The following is a 25,466-nucleotide window of genomic DNA, read 5'->3' on the forward strand; positions in this document are numbered from 1 at the left end:
AATGAAGAAGCCATTAATATAAATTGTTATAATTGTTCAGAAAAGGGCGAAATTATTAATAAAAGATATCTAGTTTGTAAAAATTTCAAAATAATCTTGTATGAAAGGTCTAAACCAAAGAAAATAAAAACAAATTGACACATTTGCATAATCTGCTTAGAAAATTGTAATATGGACATGATAAAATAACAGAATTAATAAAAGAATTAAGAAAAAAGAATGACAAATTTGACTTGAATTTTGAAAAAGTCAAAATATTGTTTGAAGTATATATCAGATGTGTTGGTGTAAAGTAACATATTTATTATGAAATGATAATACATCTAATTTTTCACTATTTAGGTATAACATTTATTTACGATTTCAAACCGGACATTTTTGATGATTTCATAGTACATTTGAAGAAACTACTTGAAGAATATCTTGATCAAAATAATTATTAATATTTAAAAAGTTGTTATTAGACACCATTATGCACTCTATCATTTGAGTCCTAGAATTATAGAAAGAATAATGTCATCTGTTTGTAGCAAATTTTCAAAATCATAAAAACGAGTTTCTTAAATAATTTTTTTCTAAATAATAGAGTTCTTGAAGGAGTTGAATGATGTTGGATAATTTGGATTTAAAGAATATAAAAAATCAACGAATTAAAAAAAAGAAAATATAACTGAATTTAGAGAAAATAAAGGATAAATAATTTGGATTAACAATTAGTGCAGAATTAGAAGATTTTAAAAAGTGCATTTGCCTAACAGATTTTTTGAATGTTTTTAGATGATAAAAATATTAAAGAAATTAATAAAAGAAATAAAATGCATTTAATCGTTATCGGTAAAAATGTAATAAAAGAATGTCTTACCATCAATTTTGTTGTAGAGTAATAATTTTTTAATGATTTTTTCAAATTTTTATTAAAAGGTTTTAAAGAGTTTTAGTTACTTTTTCAAACAGTTTTTTTGTAATTCATTCCGAACAGAGTTTGCATCGATTTACCAAAACTTTTCAATAAAACAGCTTAGAAGCAGACATCTGAGATATTTGTACAAGAATTTATACAGCATGACAGCACACACACACACACACACACACACACACACACACACACACACACACACAACACACACACACACACACACACACACACACACACACACACACACACACACACACACACACACACACACACACACACACACACACACACACACACACACACACACACACGCACGCACGCACGCACGCACGCACGCACGCACGCACGCACTTATTATAATATTACTTATATAATATATATAATATATTATATAATAAGTAATATTATAATAATGCGTGCGTACTGATATAGTAAAAGTAGATATGTATTTTTGCCAGTTCTAGCCCACTTTTGGGGATACTAGTAAGTCAATGAGAAATTCATTCCTAAGTGTCATGCTGTGTACATTCTTCGCAATATCTCAGCTGTCTGCTTCAAAGCTGTTCTATTATATTAGGCTATATCACATTCTTTTGCATCGGCTTTGCATGAGGTTTCGAATTGTGATAGGTGTTGCCTGAGTGTTATATTTTGTAAATCAGCTGTTGTAAATCGTAAACATCTGATAATCAGCTGTTTGCCTGTTGACACTTTGTACCGGTAACTGCCCGCAGTCGTGAGTCGCTGCCTGGAAGCGTGCTTATAATATTAGTGTTATTTGAATTCCTAGGAAGTGAATATTTAACTAGATCAGATCAGATCAGATATTTTTGTAGGGATAAATTGTATTGTGGCTATACTATTGTCTCTTTACTAATCACTTGCTGGTTCAGTGGGATAAACTTTAATAAGAGGCCTACTCTCGTTCGATTGTTTTTCTGGAATGGTTCGATGTTTTTATCCAAAGTTTTTGTTCAGTATTACAATTTATTTAACTTAGCATATGATTTCTACTTATTATGTATAGTAAATTTAATGTAAATAATAAGCAGCAAGAAGTAACTAATATTTTGAGACTTTGAAAATGGTGATGAATAAATAAGTCTTGTGATTTTCTCACAAGTGACGAGATTTGTTTAAGTGGCTTCACCATATCGGTGTGGCTCCTGGTAACCCATGGGGAAAATTCTTTCCTCCATTTCATAAAAGCAGTTACTCATTGATATCAAGCTGGAAAAGTTGTAAATATTGTAAGGTTTCTTTGATATAGGTCTAGGCCATAGTTGGTTTTGTTGTTTTGTAATGTTAGTGTTAAATTTATGTTTATAAAATTATAATGTACCAGATTCTTATTGATACAGTAATTGGTATCAGTTTACAAAATCGTGACCATGGAAAGGTATGTTAATTTTTTTTTCCTGAAAACTACAATTTTTCCTGAAAACAATAGTGAAGAAAAAATTCGTCGGCAACGAAAATCAAAGGAGTTACGATTTTTTGAAATCCTCTGAAAACTCTGTTTTTGACAGTACCTCTGGCAATTTTACTGAAATGATGACGTTAATCCTGTCAACGATGCCTGCCCGCTGCGCAGTGCTGCGCACTGCTTGCTCTTTTAGAAAAAAAAATTAACTCGAGCTTGCAAAAGTCGAATCCCAGATCACGTGATGCCCTGATCCTTAACACTCCAAGTGTTGTTCGACAAAATTTTGTCGGTTATTTTCCATTCTTAATGCAATAATGGCCGAAAGGCATCAATATAATACAATGATATACTTTCCCCCCAGTTTATATGCACCTGTGATAATAATACTTGGCTATAAATGCCCAACCCATGAAAAAAAAGTCCATTTTTCATGGTCACGGTATTGTAAATAAATACCCAGTAATTTATTAAAACTCTTATTACGATTTTAAATATTGAAGTTGGATAATGTAACAAGAAAATCAAGAAAAACAATTGAAGGATGGGTACGGTAAGCGGACCAGGTTTTTTATATCGAAGAATGTAATCATCGATACCTAATATTTGCATCTCAAATCCTAGACTATCAATCGATATAAAAGTATCTATAGTCCTTAATAACAATCATATGTTTTAAATTAAAATATGAATTTATTATTTACAGTGATCACACAAATTATTAAAACCAAAATTAGGAAAACTGAAGACGACCATATTTGCTCATCTCACAGTTACAGTGTTGTTTCTTTCCCACAAATTTCATATAATGGGTTTTTCGGTACGAGTCCGACATGTTGAAGCCACGAAAAACATGTCTTATCATCTTTCAGAGCATTGTCGAGTAGTTTTCTAAAATTTACTGCCATTTTTAATATTTAAATGTTACTTATATAAAATTGAAATATTAGGGTACGGTCCAATAAGCGGACCTGGTTTTTTATATCGAAGAATATAATCATCGATACCTAATATTCGCATATCGAATCATAGACTATCAATCGATATAAAAGTAATAACAATCATATGTTTAAATTAAAATGTGAATTTAATGATAACAAATAATAAATGAACATAACCAAAATCAGGGAAACTCATAACTTTAACTAAATGAAACAGAACGAAAACGTTTTTACTAAAGTTGTGTCCACCATTACCTTCTTTTTTTGCATCTGAAGACGACCATGTTAGCTCCTCTGACAGTTACATTTGTTACCTTTCCACAAATATCACATAATGGATTCTTAGGTACTAACCCAACATCCTGAAGCCATAAAAAACATATTTTATCGTCTTTTAAAGCAATTTCGTGAAGCTTCCTAAGATTGACGGCCATTTTAATACACAATGTTACGTGAAATTTAAAATATTACCTTAATTGTATTATTTGAAAGTGTTTACAGCTGTTCATATAGATTATTTAAGTTGTTGTTAAAAATAATTCATCAGTATCGATTGATTATATCGATGGTTATGATTAAGTAATATCGTTTGCCAAATTCAATACAATAAACCGGGTTCGCTTATCGTACCCTACCCCAACTGAATAACGAGTGTAGGCCGTTTATTAAAGTCTTCCCATTCAGTGAGTGCTACATTTATAGATAGAAACCAAAACCTGTTTGTTGAAAGATAAACATTTTTAACCCAGCCAACAATAAAATATAGTTTTATTGGTGAATTTATGTTTTTATTTTGTGTTGTATAAAATGCTGTCTGACCAATATTATACATCCACATGGAACAAAATGTTTCTGTAAACCACTACCAATATCACAAAGGTATATAATTTGTGGGTACTTTGGGATTATACCGACCACACCAGTATGAAGAACACAAAAATAGAAATTTATAGAAACAAACATGATAGAACGAAAAAAACAACTCTTCAATTACAAAATTACAAACTTACAAGCATTTCCAGGTATTGTGATCGGTATTGTTGTCGCTGTTATCTTATCTTTCTCGAGAATCCTGATTACGGCAGGCCGCGCGGCATCACGTGATTTGCACGGTACATCATTGCCTTTCCATTACAATTCAATTTATATTTCTGATTAGCCCCTCTAGAATTTGATATTTTACTGATAGGTACTATCTCGAGGGATGTTTTTCTTTCGTCGACATCAGCGCGGGCTTTGGCAGCACCTTCGGTGCTGCCCCGCGCTGATGGCCGGAGGCACTCGCATTTTGGGTGGCGGAATGTGATCAAGAATAAAAACAAGTTTTGAGTGTTTTTTTTAATAAAAAGTTTAGTTTGGTAAATGTTTGTTTTTGTTGAATTTTTGTGTTTGGAGAAATGTAGAGGTAAAACACGGAAGTACAACAAAGCGATGCACCAGCTGAACGGGCGGCGAGACTCTGCAATCACGTTATCTACTAGACGCTCGACTTTGACCTCTGTCTGAGGATGGGGAGGTGTTTGCGATAAGACAATTCCTGTTTTATATTGACGAAATATTGTTCTACGCTAATCTAGTAATCAGTAGAAATGAAATGTGAAATAACGATTCATGTCTGGGTGTGGTCGGTATAATCCCAAAGTACCAATTTGTGTTATATGTGTTGTGACTAGGAATCTATGGATTGAGTTTCTCTTGCCCAATTATCACGATAGATCTTGAAATAATTCTTAAGATCCAAACACTCTGAAGTAGCTGCTGATTGCTACTAACTCCATAAGGCCCTAGAAAGTATGTTACTGGTTGCCAATAGATAAATAGGCCATTACCTACCTGTAGCACTACTTTTAGTGTCCTTTGATGTTGACACAGGTCAGTAACTACTCCAGACTGTTGAAGAAATTTTTGAAAACCTTATGTGTTAAGTGGGAAAAGCGAGATTCAGACTGTAGATTCGTTTGGCCTTTTTACTTATAGCATTAATTCTAGGGCCCTGTGATGTTGTCAGTTTGGTTCTTAAAAAACTATTTTAAGATCTACTGCAATACTTGAATGAGAGAAACTCAGTTGATAGTTTCATAAAATAGTAGCTTTGTTTTACAATTTTTTTTAATCATTAACACAAATTTTTCGACTTTCTGGCTTCATGATGTTGGCAGCGGTCTGCAGGGCTATTTTGGGGTAGAGTATGATAAGCGGATGCAGATCCGGTTTTTATATAGAAATTATCAAATGATATTTTAAAATTATACCAATTAATGTAATTAACTAATAATTAAATAATTTGCACCAACTACCAACAGTACACACATTTTGCTGTTCTACACATAATTTGTTGTATAAGTGGCTTTTTAAAATAAAAAAAATATATAGTTAACTGTTGAAAACTATATACTTTAATTTAGTATATTAGATATGTTGATATCGATTGATAGTTCTATTGTTTGATGTATAAAGGATCGATGATAGAATCGATATAAGTGACATAAAAACCGGGCCCGCTTATCGTATCCTGCCCCCATTTTGTTTCATATGAAAGTATAACACCAGTCACTCAGCCAGCATTTTAGACACTTTCTTCTTATCTTGAGCTTAGTTTTCTTATAGTAAGTGTTGTTACAAGAGTGTCATTTTCACAACTGTATGAATAAATCAAAGTAGAGGCCTAACACATAAAGACAATACTGATACCAAAGTTATTAAGTTACATTCCTTGCCATTAAGCAATTTAAGAAAGATGCAAACTTTGAAAAGAATAAAACATTGGAGTAAGAGCTTCAAGTTGTGTTGGCTTTATCCTATCAGTATACGCGTATGTTGTGGAAACATCAAAAGAACATGATTCGACCTACAGTGCATTGTGTGATATAAATGAGCATATGAGTTGTAGTAGAGTGTTTACATCAAAGTAAGTATCTAGGTGATGCTTATTTTTCCCATTGGCAGGTTGCCTATAGGTCTACCTAATCCAGTCTATCTAATTTTGGCTGCAGTATAATAAGCAGCCACTTACACAATCGGATGATGATTATTGAATAATGTAGAATCATTGATATTCATAACTATCCAAAGGACTGTTTGTAAGCAAAATGTCATATCAAATAACGTTATAAATATTTCAAAGAATAATATGGATTGACTTGTTTTCAATTTTAGAAATGAATGTACAAATATTAATATAATTTAAAAATTAAAATATAGTATATAATTACAACAAAACAATAACATTTACTTACCTTATTTATTTTGAAGGATAAATGTGACTGTCGAGTTCAATTAAGTTTTAGGCTTTTAAGATATTAATATGAGGAAACTATATTTATATATGTAGAAGAAATTAATTTGTTTTTTAAATTGTATAAAATAACTAAACTGTATTTAAAGTACTCTTGAGCCACGTAGTACTAACTATTACTTCACAAGGTGGACATGATTTTCATCTCCTCATTACAAACTGGACACCTCGGTTTAAAGGAGCTATCTCCTTTCCTCGCAGCCATTTAAAATATTGTTCAGTGTTTATAAAACCATTTTGGGCTAATACCTATATATTCAATGCCATTGTTCTTATCGTTGTCACTAGCACATAAATGAAATAACAACAGCTGGTAATGAGTCACTAGCAATGGTCGATTATGAATATCTATAGGTCAAAATGTCATATTCAATAGTAGTGATATTTAAAATTGATAATCATCATCCAATTGTGTTCTTGGCCGCTTATTATACTGTAGCCCTAATTTTTATTAAGGACGAATAGATTGGATTGGTATGTAATAATGCAGACTACTTGGTTTTGAGATATATTATTATATGGACTATTTTCTTCACCCATGTTGCCTAAAACAATCTAAAACCACTTTCAACAATTTTCTTATAACCTAGTAATATACTTTTATTTCCACAAAAGACACAACAAACACCATATATTTTTCTAAAAGGCACTTTCCTACCTAGAATAATATAGTTGTAGGTAATTGACCATTTATTAAATTTTTTAAGTATTATTGTGATTAGACTTTAGAATTTTGATATTTTATCAATACTTCTATCAATAATACTTGTGGTTGTGTCCAGAAAGCTTATAAGAGCTTTGGACGAGTCAATGTGCCTTCAAAGGACCGGGTCAGGGTTAGGTAAGCTATTTATGTCATGTGACTGGTAAAATTCTGGCATTAAATAAAAAATGTCAGTTATGAGTAATTTAATATGTAGGCCTAGAGGGATGGTTTTTGTTCATTACTCCCTTTTTTGAAGTCTTTTATTCACTTTCTAACATTTTCCCTTTGAAACAAATAGTGTGAAGTAGGAGTGATTAAATTTAGTTACCAATTTTTAAATCTAAAATATGCTATTTATAACCAGTTTATATTCTAAAATATGCTAAAACAGTTTATTCATAAGTATTTAGGGGCACCAGTAATATTGATCTAAAACCACATTTACAATATTTTAAAAATGTAAACTTTAATTAACACAATTTGTTTTAGCATCAAACTAATTAAAAATACAAATTGTGTGTGGTTGGATGGAGTATTAGAGTGGTTGAAAATGTTTGTATTTTTTCTTCATTTTCATCAGTAAACATTGTTTGTGTTTATTCACATATAAAGAATTCAGAGTGTGGTGGCCAAGCTGCAAAAGAGCCTTCCCCAGAGAGAACTATGTTAACCAAGAGTTATTCCGAGACTATATTTAGCACATGATCTCGAATCATATAACTCGAAAACATTCCTTTGACAATTACATCAGGGTTGTGATATCTTCTAGGAAGGAAACTTTCACCAGTAGAGTTTTACTGACGGTTCTAAGACAGAAAGTGACATAGGCGCTCAAATCAAGGAAAGTAATGAAAGTAATGTAAGTAATGAAAGTAATGAAAGTAATGAAAGTAATGATTTATTCCATATTACACATAAGTATAAATAAAGCACAATATTAAGTTTGGAATTTCACTGGCCACTCTTACAAGTACTGTGGCCAGGAATAAACTAGAAACAATTACAGTTTAGTGTCAGAGTCCAGATGTTATCACTTGCTTACAACCGAGGTGACGTCTGTCAGACACAGCTGACCTTTGAAATATTGTTATATCAAGAATCTAACTTATGCTATAGACTATTTACAAAAGGAGACTGATAATCTTTATATTTTTCTTTTCCGTTAAAATTTTAGAACAAGAAGAACAAACTGCACATCATTACTATTGACATTTCTAAAATGCATATTAATTCTATACATATTACATCTTTCTACTTCTGTAGTTATTTTAATTTCGTAAGAAGCTTACATCTGAGATATCAAGTAACCAATTTTTTACTTTGCTGGCAAATAATTTTATACTCTTTACTTCTTTAACGCTGTAAGGTAATTGATTAAAAAACTTCGGTCCATTGTATACAAAAGAATGCTTAAAGGTTGATTCATTAACTTTGGGAACCCTAAAAATTCTACGCTGAATACTCCTTGTTCCATATACAAGATTTGTTGTTCCCATATTACCGCTTCTTGTATAGAAAAGTCTAAGAACCTTATAAACGTACAATTGCTGAATAGGAAGTATTTTTAAATCTAAAAAAAGGGGAAAGGAGCTTTCTCGTACTTGTTTTTTTAATATTATTCTCAAAAAATGATTTTGAATAACTCTAAGCCTTTCTATCAGATACTTGTAGGTCCCACCCCAGCACACAATTCCATATTGTAGTCTAGCGTCGACCAACGCAAAATATAAACTTCTTAACAGAGATTCAGAGCATATATTCCTCAAAAAATAGAACTTCCTTATTGACGATTTTAATCTGACTTGTAATGACGACACGTGTACATCCCAGTTTAATTTCTCATCCAAGGCTATTCCTAGATACTTAAAAGAAGTAACTCTTTTTATTACTTCGCAATCGCAGACATCAACAATACACTCTGCTGCATGATATTTCACATCTAAATTAAAGTCAAAACCTTGGAAATCAAAATTAACATAGTTTGTTTTCTTTACATTTATAAACATTTTATTTGCTAAGCACCAGTTTCTCAGTTTTCTAATATCCTCTTTAAGCAGTCTGTACAGGGTCTCAATATTGTTACTTGAATAAAAGAAAGCGACATCATCTGCGAATGCACTAGGTATCCCATTTAAATTCAATTCAAGTAGGTCATTAATGAATATCAGAAATAGGGCAGCGGAAAGGACGGAGCCTTGTGGAACGCTCACAGTAATTGGTAGGGGTGTACTGACACTTTGGCCAACACGTACTCGTTGTTGTCTTCCTGTGAGAAAGCTTCGAAACCAGTCAAGAGTAACTCCCCTTACCCCAGCTGCCTCCATTTTTTGAATCAATATATTGTGACCTACCAAATCAAAAGCCTTTTTAAAATCAATGAAAAGTCCAGTACATTTTTTCCCTGCATTTATACTATTATAGATCATGTCAGTTACTCTTAATAATGCATCTTCTGTTGATTTTCCAGACCGAAAACCATACTGATTTTCGCTAAAGAAATTAATTTTATTTAAGTACTTAATGAGTCTGACCTTCATTAATTTTTCGAAGATTTTAGAAAAAATATTTAATAAGCTGATTGGGCGGAGATTGTCTAATTTATTTGATCTGTCTTTTTTATGAATTGGAACTACTTCACAGGCTTTTAATTTACCAGGAAAGACACCAGAACTAAAACTGAGATTGACAATGTGTGCTAAAATTGGGGATATTTGTTTGGAAATTAATTTGATGAATGACGTGTCCATCTTATCAGGTCCAACTGATTTCTTATTTTTTAAACCTCTAATAACATCCAATACTTCATTTTCTGTAACTGGTACAATGAAAAAGGATGAAACTCTATTATGTAAGTTCAGAGAACCTATTTGCACTGAACCGGTATCCTGGGTTGATTGTACATTAGCAAAGTGTTTGTTTATGACCTCTACAACAACATTTGGGTCTGTTATCACCTCTCCATTGTCTAACTCGACACGGTTAACTTTACTGCTCCTGGTATTTCCTCCTGTCAAATTATTGATTATTATCCATTGACCTGCAGAGTCTCCCTTGCATTCTTGTAATTTCTTAGAATAATAAGAGTTTTTTACTTCATTTATTTCATTAGTTAAATTTTGACTAAAACGTTGAAAGTATTGAGAAAAATGTATGTCATATGGTCTTTTTTTTGACAGCTTATACAAGTATTTCTTTTTATCCAATTTAGCCAACAAATTTGAATTTATCCAAGGACTCTTACTCTTAGCTTTACTTAGTTTATTATTTGTATCAATGTCCTTTTTACAATTATTCATAATATTACATAGAATATCATTAAAGTTATTAAAACACACTTCTACATCACTCATTAAAAGTAAATCGCTTAAATCCGTATCATTTAATTTTTCATACACTAGATCAGTATTAATTATAAATCTTTTTTCGTTAACTTCAAGTTTTACGATTTGTTCAAAATAATTTCTTTTACACATTATTTTTAATCCTAGTAGACAGTGATCTGTTAAACTTAAGTCAAAAACAGCTGGCTGGAAAATACTTAAATCTTGGTGTCTAATGAAAATATGGTCTAAACTAGATTTTGATTTTACTGTTATTCTGGTTGGACAATCTATCATTTGAGAAAAACCATAGCCACTTAACATTGTTACATAATTTCGCACATTTTTTGAACCATCAAGGAGATCTAAGTTTAAGTCACCTATGAGAATTGTATTATTTGCTATTTTAGCTAATTTTTCTGAAAGTTCTTGAATAAAATCTACTTCTGAATATTTGTGAAGTCTATATAAACAAAAAATATTTAAATGCATGCAATCAAGATCAACCCTACAAACCAAAGAGTCGGCAGTTAAGGAGAACTGCAATCAAGGAGAAGGGAGGTCGAGACCACGCTGAAAACCGGTGGTCCGTACATCCCACAGTCGGAACCTAGCTGTGTTTAACTCTTGTGGGTTTAACTCTAAACTTGTCTGGTCATCGTTTCTTTCCTTGGCAGAATAAACTAGGGAAAGACTGGGCTTGGCAGCTGATATGACTTCCTACACTTGCGAACCGTCTAGGTTTGTCTCACATTGGACATTTGAGAAGATGGAGATTGCAGCCGGGTTTAAGGATGAGTAGGCTGGTTTGACAATCACCTTCCCGCAGGGTGGCATCTGATCTTCCCTCCTTATGTAGATCGTTATCTTCTTGTTGGTCATCATATTTTGGAGGTGATCTGCTCTGTAGATTGTGTAATTAGCAGGAAGAAACTGTTGAACACTTGCTTTCAGACTGCCCTACGATAGTACGTGAGCGTTGCGCTATCTTTGAGATTCTTGTCAAGGGCTTATAGGCTTCACAGCATATTTCCCCAGTGCATGGCAGTAGTCTGCTCCTTAGTACTAGAAAAAGAAAAAGAATATAGAATTCCATGTTAAGTTTGTTTTACAATTTAGTTTCAACTACAATATTTTCTAATTTTGTTGTAATGTTTATTATATATATTAATTTGGGTTTAATTCTTGTACATTTCTTTCACATGACATGAGGTTGAGTGTTAGAGGGATCTTGAATGAATGAATGAACGTTTATTGTCATATTACATCTTACAAGATCCAGTTATGCTGGTAAGACAGATGACATTATGCAGAAATAGAACAATAATACATAATGTCACTGCTACATAATATAACCTAATATTATATGATATTATAATTATTGGGGTTTTTAAATTCAAAAGTTTCTATTATGGAGCATTCAAAGTAATAGTGGTCATTGTACATTTTTAAATCATTTCGGACCTTAAAAGTTTATTCCAGAATTTTCTCTGACCAAGATTGCAGACTTTCCTCTAGTACACTTTTGTCTAACATAATCAGCTAATTTGAAATATTCAATATTATTCAATAAATTTACATTTATTTTTGAAAGTTAGTGTTCATTTAAGCATATTATACAGATTTTTTCTCCTAAATCTGCAAGCAATAACTAAAATTCATGCAGTTTGCTTTTAAATGATCCCTGAATATTTAAGTGTATTAACAAACAACTAGAGTTACCAATTAAATTGCTATTATTAAAACTAAACGCTCTCCTGGCAGTGTATGCGTTGTCCTCTATGGGCTGGTTCCTGGTGAGGGTGAGAGTGGTTGACGGTTTCACTCCTGGGTCGTCAGGTCTCTCACTCTCGGACTGAGTTGTCTGCTTTCTGCTGATGCTATGAGTTGGTCCAGGTTGAACTCTTTTATCGCTCTGATGATCTGCTCAGCCAACCATTGCTTTTCTTTGGCGTTGAAATGCATGCCCTGCTGGGGGAGATACCCGTGCATCTCCCTCTCAGCTGTGCTTACTTCAACAATTTTAAGACTCTTATGTGTTTACAAGATGTGTTGACAAGAGATCCTTTAGAGCACTGTTGGTCCTTCTTATTTCTTCTTGACACATTCCCAGTTTGCTAGATCATATCTATTAGGCAAATCTACCAGGACTACATTTTTCTCCGTGCACTACTGTATTGTCTGAAATGTAATTTAAGGCTTCTTTTGATTCATTTCGCACTGCATTGTTTGTCCCACATGACTTTAGGTCCATAAATCTCGGACTCAATATTTTTTATATTTAGTACTTGAATTGAACGACAACCAGAACGTACAAAACCAATAGTGCTAGCAGAGTGATGGAGTTTGTTTAAATGCCACCCTACATCCTTGCCATGAACATCAGCACACAAAAGCATTAAAAAAAAATTACAAACCTGTGTTTAATCTTGCTAATTTGTGACATTTTCTTCATTATTTGTTGCAAGAGTGTGAAATCTGTTAAATGACACCAAGCTTAAGTCCCATTTGAGTGGTGGAAGCTGTAAGTTTAATTTTCCTTTTATTTGTTTTAGCTTGAATAAAATCTCCCAATTTTAATGGTAAACTCGATCTTCGCTCTACATAATTTGTTTTATTACAATTTTTCTTAGTAATTGATTCTTTCAGTTTTATAAAATCTTCTTTATGTAAAACTAGATTTTGAAGTATTGTCTTCTCTTCTCTCAGCTGGATAATTTTCTTTTAGACTTCATCAAGATCTGCGTGCTCATTAAATTTATATTTTATAGTTCTTCCGTTAGAGCCAGATTACATTCCACCTCATTGATATCCTCACATTCCCTGTCAATATCATCCAATACTGCAATATATTTTGAGCAACTTTGTCTGATATTAGAGTTTCTTTATTTCTTTGAAATCATTTTCAGTCTTAATAGCTCTATCAATTTATTTGCTGCACACAGAGTTGCTCCACAGTCAGATCACATGCAGCGTGTTGTGTGAGGTCCGCATCCTGATTGTCATCATCCTCGGAAACATGACACTGCTGAATGTCTAATACACAACGGTTCTGTGCTGGCGTACTATCAGTTTATTTGCTGCACACAGAGTTGCTCCACAGTCAGCTCACATGCAGCGTGTCGTATAAGGTCGGCATCCTGATTGTCATCGTCCTCAGAAACATGACACTGCTGAATGTCTAATACACAACGGTTCTATGCTGGCGTACTATCAGTTTATTTGCTGCACACAGAGTTGCTCCACAGTCAGCTCACATGCAGCGTGTCGTATAAGGTCGGCATCCTGATTGTCATTGTCCTCAGAAACATGACACTGCTGAATGTCTAATACACAACGGTTCTATGCTGGCGTACTATCAGTTTTTTTGCTGCACACAGAGTTGCTCCACAGTCAGCTCACATGCAGCGTGTCGTATAAGGTCGGCATCCTGATTGTCATCGTCCTCAGAAACATGACACTGCTGAATGTCTAACACACAACGGTTCTGTGATAGCGTACTATCAGTTTATTTGCTGCACACAGAGTTGCTCCACAGTCAGCTCACATGCAGCGTGTTGTGTTAGATCAGCATCCTGATTGTCATCGTCCTCAGAAACATGACACTGCTGAATGTCTAACACACAACTATGAGTATGTATCCAGATAAATGTAAAATTGAATTGATAAACGTCCTTATCAATATTATAGCTAGTTGCTGCCATACCGCCTGAATCCCAATCAAATCACAAAGTACAAAGTTTTCTGATATTCTGAATGGACCATCCTCCATGAGGCTCCATGTTTATTATTTATATTATTGTTGATAATTAAAGTGATCTTTTTTTAAAAAATTTAACAGCTTTCTATTATTGTTTGATTGGGTTTGTTGGAATCAGCTTTTTCTGCTACAGTATAACTGTGTTTTATATTTAAGCCGAACCCAAAATACCAAAGCAAATCTCATGCCTTGAACAAGATGATAATATCATGTTTTGGTATATTTAGTTTTTATATGATACAATGTATTATAGAGTTACATTGTATAACATACTGGCATAGCATAGAAATTCAACCCACTTCAATTATTGCTATAAACTTAAATCTGGCACACAAGTAGTTAATGCTGTGTAACCACTAAAAAGACTGGATAGCACATATATTTTATTCGAAATCCCTAAAAAAATTAGAATGCCGGAATTTGAACTCTACCCTCTGCTGGCCTTTTTGATAGCAGCCGAACTAGAGGTTGTATATGAATGTTGAATTTAGCTCCAGTTCACCTTCCTCTTACGTACAGCATCTGAAATCTGATGCTGTTGCAGACTTGACTTCTGAAATCTGAAGTGATGTTGGTCTGAAGAGATCCAAAAAAATTAGTCAGTGACGAAGACGCTCAAAACGAACCTCCCCGTATCGTTTCGACATCAGAGACATCCAGACTTCAAAAAGTAGTGCAATCTAGGTGAAGAGGAATTCTCATTGTCTCATTAGGTGCACGATTGAGCGCACTACTTTGTTGATTGACACGATCCCAAATCACGGTGGAGCAACCGAGTCTTCCACACATAAAACAGCTATGGTGGGAAGAGCCGATTTGATGTGAATGTTGAATATAGCTCCAGTTCACCATAAGAGGAAGGGAAATGAAGTAATGTAAAGAAAGTTCAAATGACGAAAGTTTTATTGTGTATTACGTGGTTTGGTCTTAAAACTGTATAAAGTCATGAACTTCACTTTAATTTTGGAAATTTTTCAGTTTCTTCTGTTCAAAGTCTAATAGTGGCTGATTTGTAGATTTGAAGCTTAATAAGGGTTAGATATGAACTGATCTATAAGAAGGACAACTTTAATTTTTTGTGCTATAGTATCTCTATCTGTTATCTCCAAAACAGATAAGAGACTCCATTTTGACTTAAAAAAAATTATGTTGAACTAACTTGACAAGTGTAAAAATGTTATGAAGACTTGATATAACATTTACTGTGTTAAACTTGTATTGCAAACTAGAAAAATGTGTGGGTTAGTCTGCCCAGAATTTGAATCTTATACATCTGAGAACGATCCCCAACCTATAGAATTCTACCCTTTACCTAAGAAATCATTGCAAGTATGTTCTTATAACCTAAGATATACCAGTGCCCCTCAGAATTCCACTTGGAAAATTTCCAGTGCCGGTCTTGCACTCTGTATATACCGGGTGTCCCAAAAGTTCCACCCCTCCTTCTAACTTTTGAACGGAATTAAACAAACCAATATCCTTTGGGGGGTAGTCATATAATGACAAATGATTTTTGTGCTACATGAGAACTTAGCCCCTCAACCCAAAGTGAGGGGTTGGGGGGTCAAGTCAAAATTTTTAAATGCAAACCCCCATCAAATGACACTTCATTTTAAAGGTCTTATAAAAGAAGAACAATGCCACAGTCTAGAGGTCTCTAACTCAATCCAGTACAAAACAACAGCTTGTCAAAGTTTTATTGAAAAGTGACTCTAAAAAACACTATTTTTCTTAACTCATCTGTTCAGACTTATTGTTAATACTAAGTTAGTGCTAAATTAAACTTAAAATAATTAAACTAGTGCCGGTCTTGCACTCTGTATATACCGGGTGTCCCAAAAGTCCCCTCACATTTTGGGTTGAGGGGCTAAAATGGGTTTTTTAGTTCTCATGTAGCGCAAAACTTATCATTTGTCATTATATAACTACACCCCCCCCCCCCCAAAGGATATTGGTTTGTTTAATTCCGTTCAAAAGTTAGAAGGGGGACTTTTGGGACACCCGGTATATGGGAAAGTAACACTTTGCAATGTTGTCGTAACCTAAGATATACCAGTGCCCCTCAGAATTCCACTTGGAAAATTTCCAGTGCCGGTCTTGTGCTCTGTATATGTATATGGGAAAGTAACACTTTCCAATGTTCTTATAACCTAAGATATACCAGTGCAGTGCCCCTCAGAATCCCACTTTTGGAAAATTTCCAGCGCAGGTCTTACCGGTCTTGCACTCTGTATATATATATGGGAAAGTAACACTTTGGTGTCAACTGCATAAACTGCTTATGTTGTAGGTATGGAAGAGGTTTTGGACTTCTCTACCATTTAGTAGGCCAGGACTCTGTGCTCAATCAACCTAATAGTGTTGGAGGCATGGTTTTCTACATAATGGTTATCTTATTGTGTAAGTTCAATGTTCTCAGTAAATTTTAGCTTTATGCTTGTGACGTTTCAATACGTTAACATTGATGATTTAGAGAATTTTTAATGATTCTTTGAAAAGTCACAGATCATATATGTTTAAGCTACAGACATTCTAGAAATATTTGTCTTTACAATAAATGTAGACTACAACAAAAAATTTAAATATTGAAAAATTAGAATTTTATACTCAAAAAAACTCATAAATATAAAAAATGTAAGAATAATCTTTCTTCCAATATACACACAATTATTAGTGATATGTACATTTTATTTGCCTTAATCTTAAATGTAGAAAAGTTTTGTAACACGTATTACACAAAAATTATACAAAAATTCAGTAAGAGATCTTAGGATCCTAGAATATTTTATCTGTAAAAACTAAAAAATGTACAACAAATTAACTTTTTACGTATTTGTATGCAGTTTATAAGTGTTATGTTTCTATTGGATGAATTATACTTTTCACAAAACTAAATAAACATACAAAAAATTATATTTTATGTAGTATGAGGAGTTTTTGTAAGGGAGCAAAACTAGTTCATGACATTTTGGGATTTAACTAAATATAAAACTTAAAAACAATTGTTTTATGAATACTGATTTGCTAACAAATAACTAGATCTGCTTTTGAACAATGATTCTCAGAGCCAAGATTACTCTCTTTCCAATAACACAACTTTGTTGTATGAATACTGATTTGCTAACAAACAACTAGATCTGATTGTGAACAATGATTCTCAGAGCCAAGATTACTCTCTTTCCAATAACACAACTTTGTTGTATGAATACTGATTTGCTAACAAACAACTAGATCTGATTGTGAACAATGATTCTCAGAGCCAAGATTACTCTCTTTCCAATAACACAACTTTGTTGTATGAATACTGATTTGCTAACAAACAACTAGATCTGATTGTGAACAATGATTCTCAGAGCCAAGATTACTCTCTTTCCAATAACACAACTTTGTTGTATGAATACTGATTTGCTAACAAACAACTAGATCTGATTGTGAACAATGATTCTCAGAGCCAAGATTACTCTCTTTCCAATAACACAACTTTGTTGTATGAATACTGATTTGCTAACAAACAACTAGATCTGATTGTGAACAATGATTCTCAGAGCCAAGATTACTCTCTTTCCAATAACACAACTTTGTTGTATGAATACTGATTTGCTAACAAACAACTAGATCTGATTGTGAACAATGATTCTCAGAGCCAGATTACTTTCTTTCCAATAACACAACTTTTGATCCGGTTGGAATTTTGACAAACATACAGTATTTTTTGGTGTTCAGAAATTGCACAAGAAAATCACGATTAGAAATGTCCAAATTTATAATGTTAAATGTAATATAATAAGGAGAAATTAGTATGAGGAGTAACATAATTAGGCAAGAAATCAGTTATCATATTTTTAATGTAGCATGAAAAATCACAAAACATAAAAACATTGTATTTAGTTAAAATGTTGTTTCAACGTAGTTGTAGTGACTAAAGAATGAGGGATGAAAGTGGTCCTTTTTTTTCAGAAAAGTTTCTGAAATTGACAAGAAAAAGAAAACCTCCAAAACTTGAACAATTAGGTCTAGGTAATGTGTTTTGCCTAAACACAAACCAAGCTCCTCTTTTACCATATCCCATGAAGTTTTGGTTATGTTGTTAGAGGCAGATATTCTGTTATTGAATGCCTTTTTTGCTTCATCCGTTGCTCTTCTGTATGTTGATCTTGCTTCAATACTGCGCGTTTTGACTATGGGAATTTTTGTGTCTCTGGCCCAGTCTCCCAAAACATAGTAAGGTCTCGAAGTGGATAAAGACCTTCATGAAACCATTTATTTTTCTTTGTATCTCTTTGTTTGCTTATTTTACAAGGGCAGTGTGTATCTAAAGCAATGGTCAGTACATTAACAAACTGAGTGGTTGCTAGGTCCACCTCCTTGATTTCATGCACTGAAATCTGAAATAATCTTTAAGCTGGGTGACATTTTTATTTCTTAAAACCCGGAATCTTACTGTTGAAGTTCTTGGATTTAAATCTATTGAGAAATCACATTAATGGGTGGTGTGTTCTGATAGTGTCACCAATGTAACTACTGAATCAATCAGTTAGTTATAAAATTGTCAATACAAGATGGTTTACCATAAGATGGTATTTGAATATAATCTTTAATGGTGTAATGAAAACTATATGACTAGCACATTGCAAAAGGATCTTTTTTGGTTACATTGTTTGTTGTTAAGGCAGGAGTCTATTTGAAGGTGGACATTAAAGTCCCCCATAATGACCACTGTTGTCTTTGTCTCGTTGCCTTTCGAGCTGAGAGTTCACGGAATAAGTCTGATAAAGCCTCAATGAAATTGTTAAAATTGTCATCATTCTTGGTCCGAAGACCATTGTATAAATTGGGATAAAGTTAACATATTACATGGTGAACCTCATTTTTTCAAAAGGAAATCAATTGGAGGCTTCATACATTAAGTTGGCAAACCAACCGATTAATCAACCATCATAAGTACCATTTTACCATTACCATTTTTTTGTCATAGTCCTTTTTATTTCTTAGCCTGTCTTCTTTGTCTGGGTGATTTCTGGTCATAAATTTATTCATTGCAGTAACAGAAATGTGTTTGATGAGGCCTTTAGCATCAGTTTCATAATAGTATTTTATACGTTTCTTTTTTTGTACTTTTTTCATAGAGCAGACATTGTCAAGAGCCACCTGAAATGTATTATTAAAAATGTTATATTATTATTCATAAATGTGTCTTCATTCCTTAGTCCATTCGCTCATTTATTAATTTGAAAAATGCTATCGTGCTCTAAATGATAACTTATATTATAGATTGATTTTTTTTTTCAGCCTATTCAGATAAAGTTTGCAGTGACTAAACTGCTGATAAGTTTCTCCATTGTGTCCAACGTGTGCTCCGTGTATCTCGCCTGTATCTTGTACTTTGTTCTACACGACTTTTGTGTCGTCTGCGTCAGCACTTACGTTGTCAACGCAGTCAATTTGGCGTTGACTATTGCCAAACTAAGGACATTGCGGGAACTTTCTACAAAGGCCAAAGATGACTAACTTCTAGTCCTGATTGAAATTTGTGTGAAAACTAAAGTTCGAATAGATTAAAAATAAGCCCTGTATGTTGTTATTCTGATGTGTTAATCTAAATCATAGGTATACTACTAATATATTATCGTGTTACTGATGAAGGCTGAAATAAATGTTTTATAGTTAATTATGTTAGTGCATAATGAATATTTTCTATTAAAAGTATATACTTTTTATACATTTTTCTGGAATAAATGTATGTGGTAGTTTGTCAGAAGTATAAAACAGAAAAGTGCAAATAAAGTAAATATTGCTCAATTATTATACATGGTTTATTTTTAAAAATCTAACCACCGTTGAGACATAGATGACATTTGACAAGACTGAAATTTATAAAATGGTTTGATATACAAATCAACTTAAACTATAGTCTGTTGCATACTCAGAAGTATTCTTTGGAGGGATTATTGGGAAAAAGGGAAACTAGGATTTATTATATTAAATACGGAAAGTTTACTTAACTTGAAATTTCATGGCATAGATCCTTACTGCTTAAAGTTATAATATGTACTGTATTTAACAAATACATTAAAAACAATTTAAATATATATTTGTAGTCTTGTGTACTACTTTTTAGCATTTCTTATGGATTTTGGAGATGAAACTTGCATCTGATACTTTCACTAAAATACTGTAAAACTGAGTGAAACATTGCTTAGTAAAACTTCCTTTTCCTACTTAGTCTGGACTCCAGAAGCCTTTGGTTGTCTTGTTTTACTACATTACTGAAAATAGATCCAAGACCAAATAAGATCTTAAGATTTAAATCGATTTGTCTCTAAAATATTGTATTTTAAAGTGTTTATAGCTAACATTTAATAGTGTGATTGCCGAATACTGCTTTGGCCACACACTCCACAGTTGCAAGAGTGGGTCGCGGGTTCTACAATTGTAGAATACAGGTTGTAAAAAATATATTTGAGGCTCGTTTAAATTTTTATCAAAGCTAATGTGATAGATGTGTAAATTATACTATTTAAAACTACATTATGAGTTTCATTAATCTATTTTCAACAATGCCAATTTATATAATAAACTTTACAAGTATCACATGTGTATACATAAAAATATAAAAAAACTGTCCAGAGATATTCAACCGTTAGAAAAATTAACTATTCTCACAATAACTCATTGATAAAAAACGAGTTATTTCTTCTCCAGAAATGTTCCATTCCTACACACTCTTTACACGCTTTTATGATGGTCTGCCTAAACCCATTTCTGGGATTTGACACAAATCCCCTTTGGTATGTATCCCTGTTTTTCTTCTTCCATCAAGTTATCCCTGTTTTTCTTCTTCCATCAAGTTATCCCTGTTTTTTCTTCTTCCATCAAGTTATCTCCTATGTCTTCAATATCACTGTGCTTAACTGTTTCTTCTACTTAATTCTCCTCAAGTTCGTCTTCATTCTTGTTACGAGTACTAAGCACACTTTCTACCTCTTCCAATTACATTCACAACTGTTCACCATCACTGTATACATTTTCCAATCACATTTACAACTGTTCACCATAACTTTCTATCTGTTCCAACCACATTCAAAGCTGTTCACCACCACTTTCTACCTCTTCCAACCATGTTCACAACTGTTCACTGCCACTTTCTACCTCTTCCAACCATGTTCACAACTGTTCACTGCCACTTTCAACCTCTTCCACCAACAACTGTTCACTGTCACTTTCTAACTCTTCCAACCACATTCAAAATTGTTCACCACCACGTTCTACCTCTTCCAACCACATTCACAGCTGTTGACTACCACTTCCAATAACATTCACAACTGATCACCACCACTTTCTACCTCTTCCAACCACATTCACAACTGTTCACCACCACTTTCTACCTTTTCCAACAACAACACAACTGTTCACTGTCACTTTCTACCTCATCCAACCACATTCACAGCTGTTGACTACCTCTTCCAACCATGTTCACAACTGTTCACCACCACTTTGTACCTTTTCCAACAACAACACAACTGTTCACTGTCACTTTCTACCTCATCCAACCACATTCACAGCTGTTGACTACCTCTTCCAACCATGTTCACAACTGTTCACACTGTTCACTGTCACTTTCTACCTCATCCAACCACATTCACAGCTGTTGACTACCTCTTCCAACCACGTTCACAACTGTTCACTGCCGCTTTCAACCTCTTCCACCAACAACTGTTCACTGTCACTTTCTAACTCATCCAACCACATTCACAGCTGTTGACTACCTCTTCCAACCATGTTCACAACTGTTCACTGCCGCTTTCAACCTCTTCCACCAACACCTGTTCACTGTCACTTTCTAACTCTTCGAACCACATTCAAAACTGTTCACCACCACTCTCTACCTCTTCCAACAACAACAACACAACTGTTCACTGTCACTTTCTACCTCATCCAACCACATTCACAGCTGTTCACCACCACTCTCTATCTCTTCCAACCACATTTACAACTGTTCACTGCCTTTTTCCGACATTTTTATTATTATACAGAACTTACATATTGATTTAAAACACTGAAAGAACAAATTATATTTCAAAGAATTAGGAAAAATAGATCTACAATACGCTCTGCCATTTAAGAATTTAAACTGAGTACGTAAAGCTAGACAAGTGAAACTTGCCTGAAGTATGTGAAACGGTGGGGGGGGGGAGAGGTACATAGATGTTCAAGGCCGAAAGTATTGCCGAACGCTTAAGGAAGTAGAATAAATCTGTACTACAATTGAAGAACGTGCGAGTGATGCACAGTGTTAAAAGGACATTTTTAATTTGTGTTTCTTTAAAAATAGACAATTCATGTTTTGTTATTATGAGTAATATTGATAATCTTACTTGATCTCATGTTTTATCGATGTGACTTTGCATTTATTGAATGTTCTAAATGTCCATATTATGCTTTAACTTTTAAATCTATTATAGAGTCTGTTATCAGTTAATCAATATAATTGTGTGTAATCACTAGAAGGTTAGATTGCAAGGTAACATTGACTTTGTTTTCTTCATAAATTTCAATAATGCTGTAATATCAACAGCTGTTCAAAATGCTTTGTGTGCTGTTTTAGTTGAAGGTTTGAAATGTTTGGGTTACTCACTCTATGTGATCACTTCGATAATTTTATCTATTTTTGTTTTGGAGAATTGTATGTCAATATTAATGAATCATATATTTTAGTGTAACATGTTTATGTTAGTCTTATATAAAAGCCTTATAGTCTATATCAAATTTCACATCAATATAAAACTTGATGTATACTATATACATTCTATACTGAACAAAATCAAACCAACTATATACATAAACACCTTTATTATTTTTGTATCTTATCACATTATCGGTTGTTAATTTTGGGGCTGTCTTATCCTAAAAAAATTATTTTGTGTCGAAACAACTCGAAATTGGTTACTAATTGGCCATCCCAGATTACTTTCTAACATGGCGTTTTAAGTAAATTTTTATTTTATCCTAAATAAAAAGACACATGTATGTAATATGTATTCCTATTTAATATTTAAAAATAATAAAAAAAATACCTTTACATACATGTTTTACTCACCTTGTATACAGCTCTTGTTTTTTCCCTATATTTGGATGATTAAAATTTATTATATTAATATGAAATGATATATCTCATATTAAGAAGAATATTTGTATACATTATGGATTGTATTAATGATTGTATTAATTAATGAACCTTTAATTTTGAAACCTTTCAAAAACAGTCATTTACATATTCAATTGGAATTCCTTTCCTATTTCAGTAGCGAAATTGTTAATTCTTTGTTAATGTTTGTTGTTGAAGATGGAAGGTTTGACAGGATAACAGGATTTCGGACATTTGCCATTGTTAGGTATATACCTTTTGTGACCATAACAATGGTGAATGGCCAAAATCCTGTTATCCCGTCATATTTTTAATTTTGTAACAGAGTCTTTACAATTTATTAAGCTATTTTAACTACATTTAAATATTTGCAATTTTAATCTATTGATGATAATAAGTTAAATGTGAAAATAGTCTCGCATATAGAAGACCATGATTTATTAATAATCACACGAGACAGTTCAAATAATATACTCTATGTGATGTAAGTAAATTGTGATATATTTTTGCTGCTTGTATTGTGTATGGATTATAATTACTCAGTAAACGTTATTTCATTAATGTGGTATTTTTTTAACGTTACAATGATCTTCCAACTGTTACATTTATAAAAACGCTGCCTGTCCATTCCTAAGATAATATTAAAAAGGAACAAGAAGTTGGGGATGAAAACTTGAATTGCATAAGGAAAAAGTCTTGGTGAGGCAATGGTAGTTTGACTTGAACTTATATTTTTAAATTCTGTAGAATCAATATACTTATTATACTGGATATTCTCTAAGAGAGAGTCAATGGTCTCGCTGTTACATCAAATTGGAAAGTTTTGATTGGAGTTCAATATATTCATGTGGATAATCAGTTTAGATGTCTCAAAAATTATGGTTGATCTATTAGATTATGATAGTAATAGAACCCATACAATACAATGTATGATAACTTTTACAATTTGTTTGTAAGCAGCTTATGAGTCCATCTGTACCTCCCTGAACTTGTCAATGATGGAGAACTTGCTGTTCCAAGTGAATTGCAAACAATATCAAATACTGAAGTCATCAAACAATGGAATAATATTAACTACAAGAGGATATACATGTAGTCACAACTGTAAACAAAACTATTTCATCCTTTTTCAATAAAATTAATCGCACTGCACCTGTAAGTCGAAGTACAGGTACAGATTTTATCTACCCCAAAGTGAATATTTGAAAGATTTTTTAGTGCTCAGAAAATTATTAACTTTCTTTTACTCCATTTCATAGATCTCTACCATATTCTAGTGTTATGTAGGACAACAGTCCGTTTAAAATAGACTTGAAAGTAGTAACTTTATTTTGGATAATTTAGCACTATTTTACAGCTGAGATAAAAATTTCTTTTGCTGAATCAAAGTTACTGGGAGCAATTATTATCATCATAGAGGGGGGTCTATTCAATTTAAACATACTTGCAAAAAGGTTGCTTCATATTTGGGTCAATCCTAATATTGTTCAATTTGTTGCTCTGCTGCCTACTGGATGAGATATTCATGTAAAATATAATAATTCATTGGCATCTCTAAGGGTTTATTGGAAAGGATTTCCCCAGTGTTCTACTCTTAGTCCAATTCTCTATGCCTCGTGTAGTGCTGGACTTTAAATGACTTTAGACCGTGAAGTAAACATTACTTGAGTTTGCACAGAATTTTGGTGCTGTATATTATAATATAGTGATAAATATTTTGTTAAAATGCTCTTGGCAAAGCTTTAACTAGTTTGCATCTGTTGCCTAGAGATAATGGATTTTAAATATCAACTGAAAAAATCAACTTTTTTATAGTTAAAAAAAAAAATTGATCTTACGGTTATGAGTTTTACAATAATAATCAAATTCAGACCAACCTCTATTAAGTATGATGTTTCAGCTTACAAGTTTGTAAAGAAAACTTTGTAGAAAAGCCAAATCAGGCTGAAATGTCTGAATA

At 32.9% G+C, this 25,466-nt stretch overlaps 1 protein-coding gene across 1 annotated transcript in view; it reads left to right on the top strand.

The window, feature by feature from the left end:
• The window catches only part of LOC124367190 (vitamin K epoxide reductase complex subunit 1-like), a 37,396-nt gene extending 17,230 nt beyond the window's left edge, over positions 1-20,166 (top strand). Inside the window, 4 exon segments of the mRNA XM_046823841.1 lie at positions 6,043-6,188; positions 16,652-16,761; positions 19,651-19,667; positions 19,669-20,166. Of these exon segments, the coding sequence (XP_046679797.1) occupies positions 6,043-6,188; positions 16,652-16,761; positions 19,651-19,667; positions 19,669-19,869 (474 nt within the window). The 3' untranslated portion in view covers positions 19,870-20,166.
• Positions 20,167-25,466: the final 5,300 nt, after the last annotated feature.

The sequence above is a fragment of the Homalodisca vitripennis genome, chromosome 8 (assembly GCF_021130785.1).
Source record: "Homalodisca vitripennis isolate AUS2020 chromosome 8, UT_GWSS_2.1, whole genome shotgun sequence".
Classification (NCBI taxonomy): Eukaryota; Metazoa; Arthropoda; class Insecta; order Hemiptera; family Cicadellidae; genus Homalodisca; species Homalodisca vitripennis.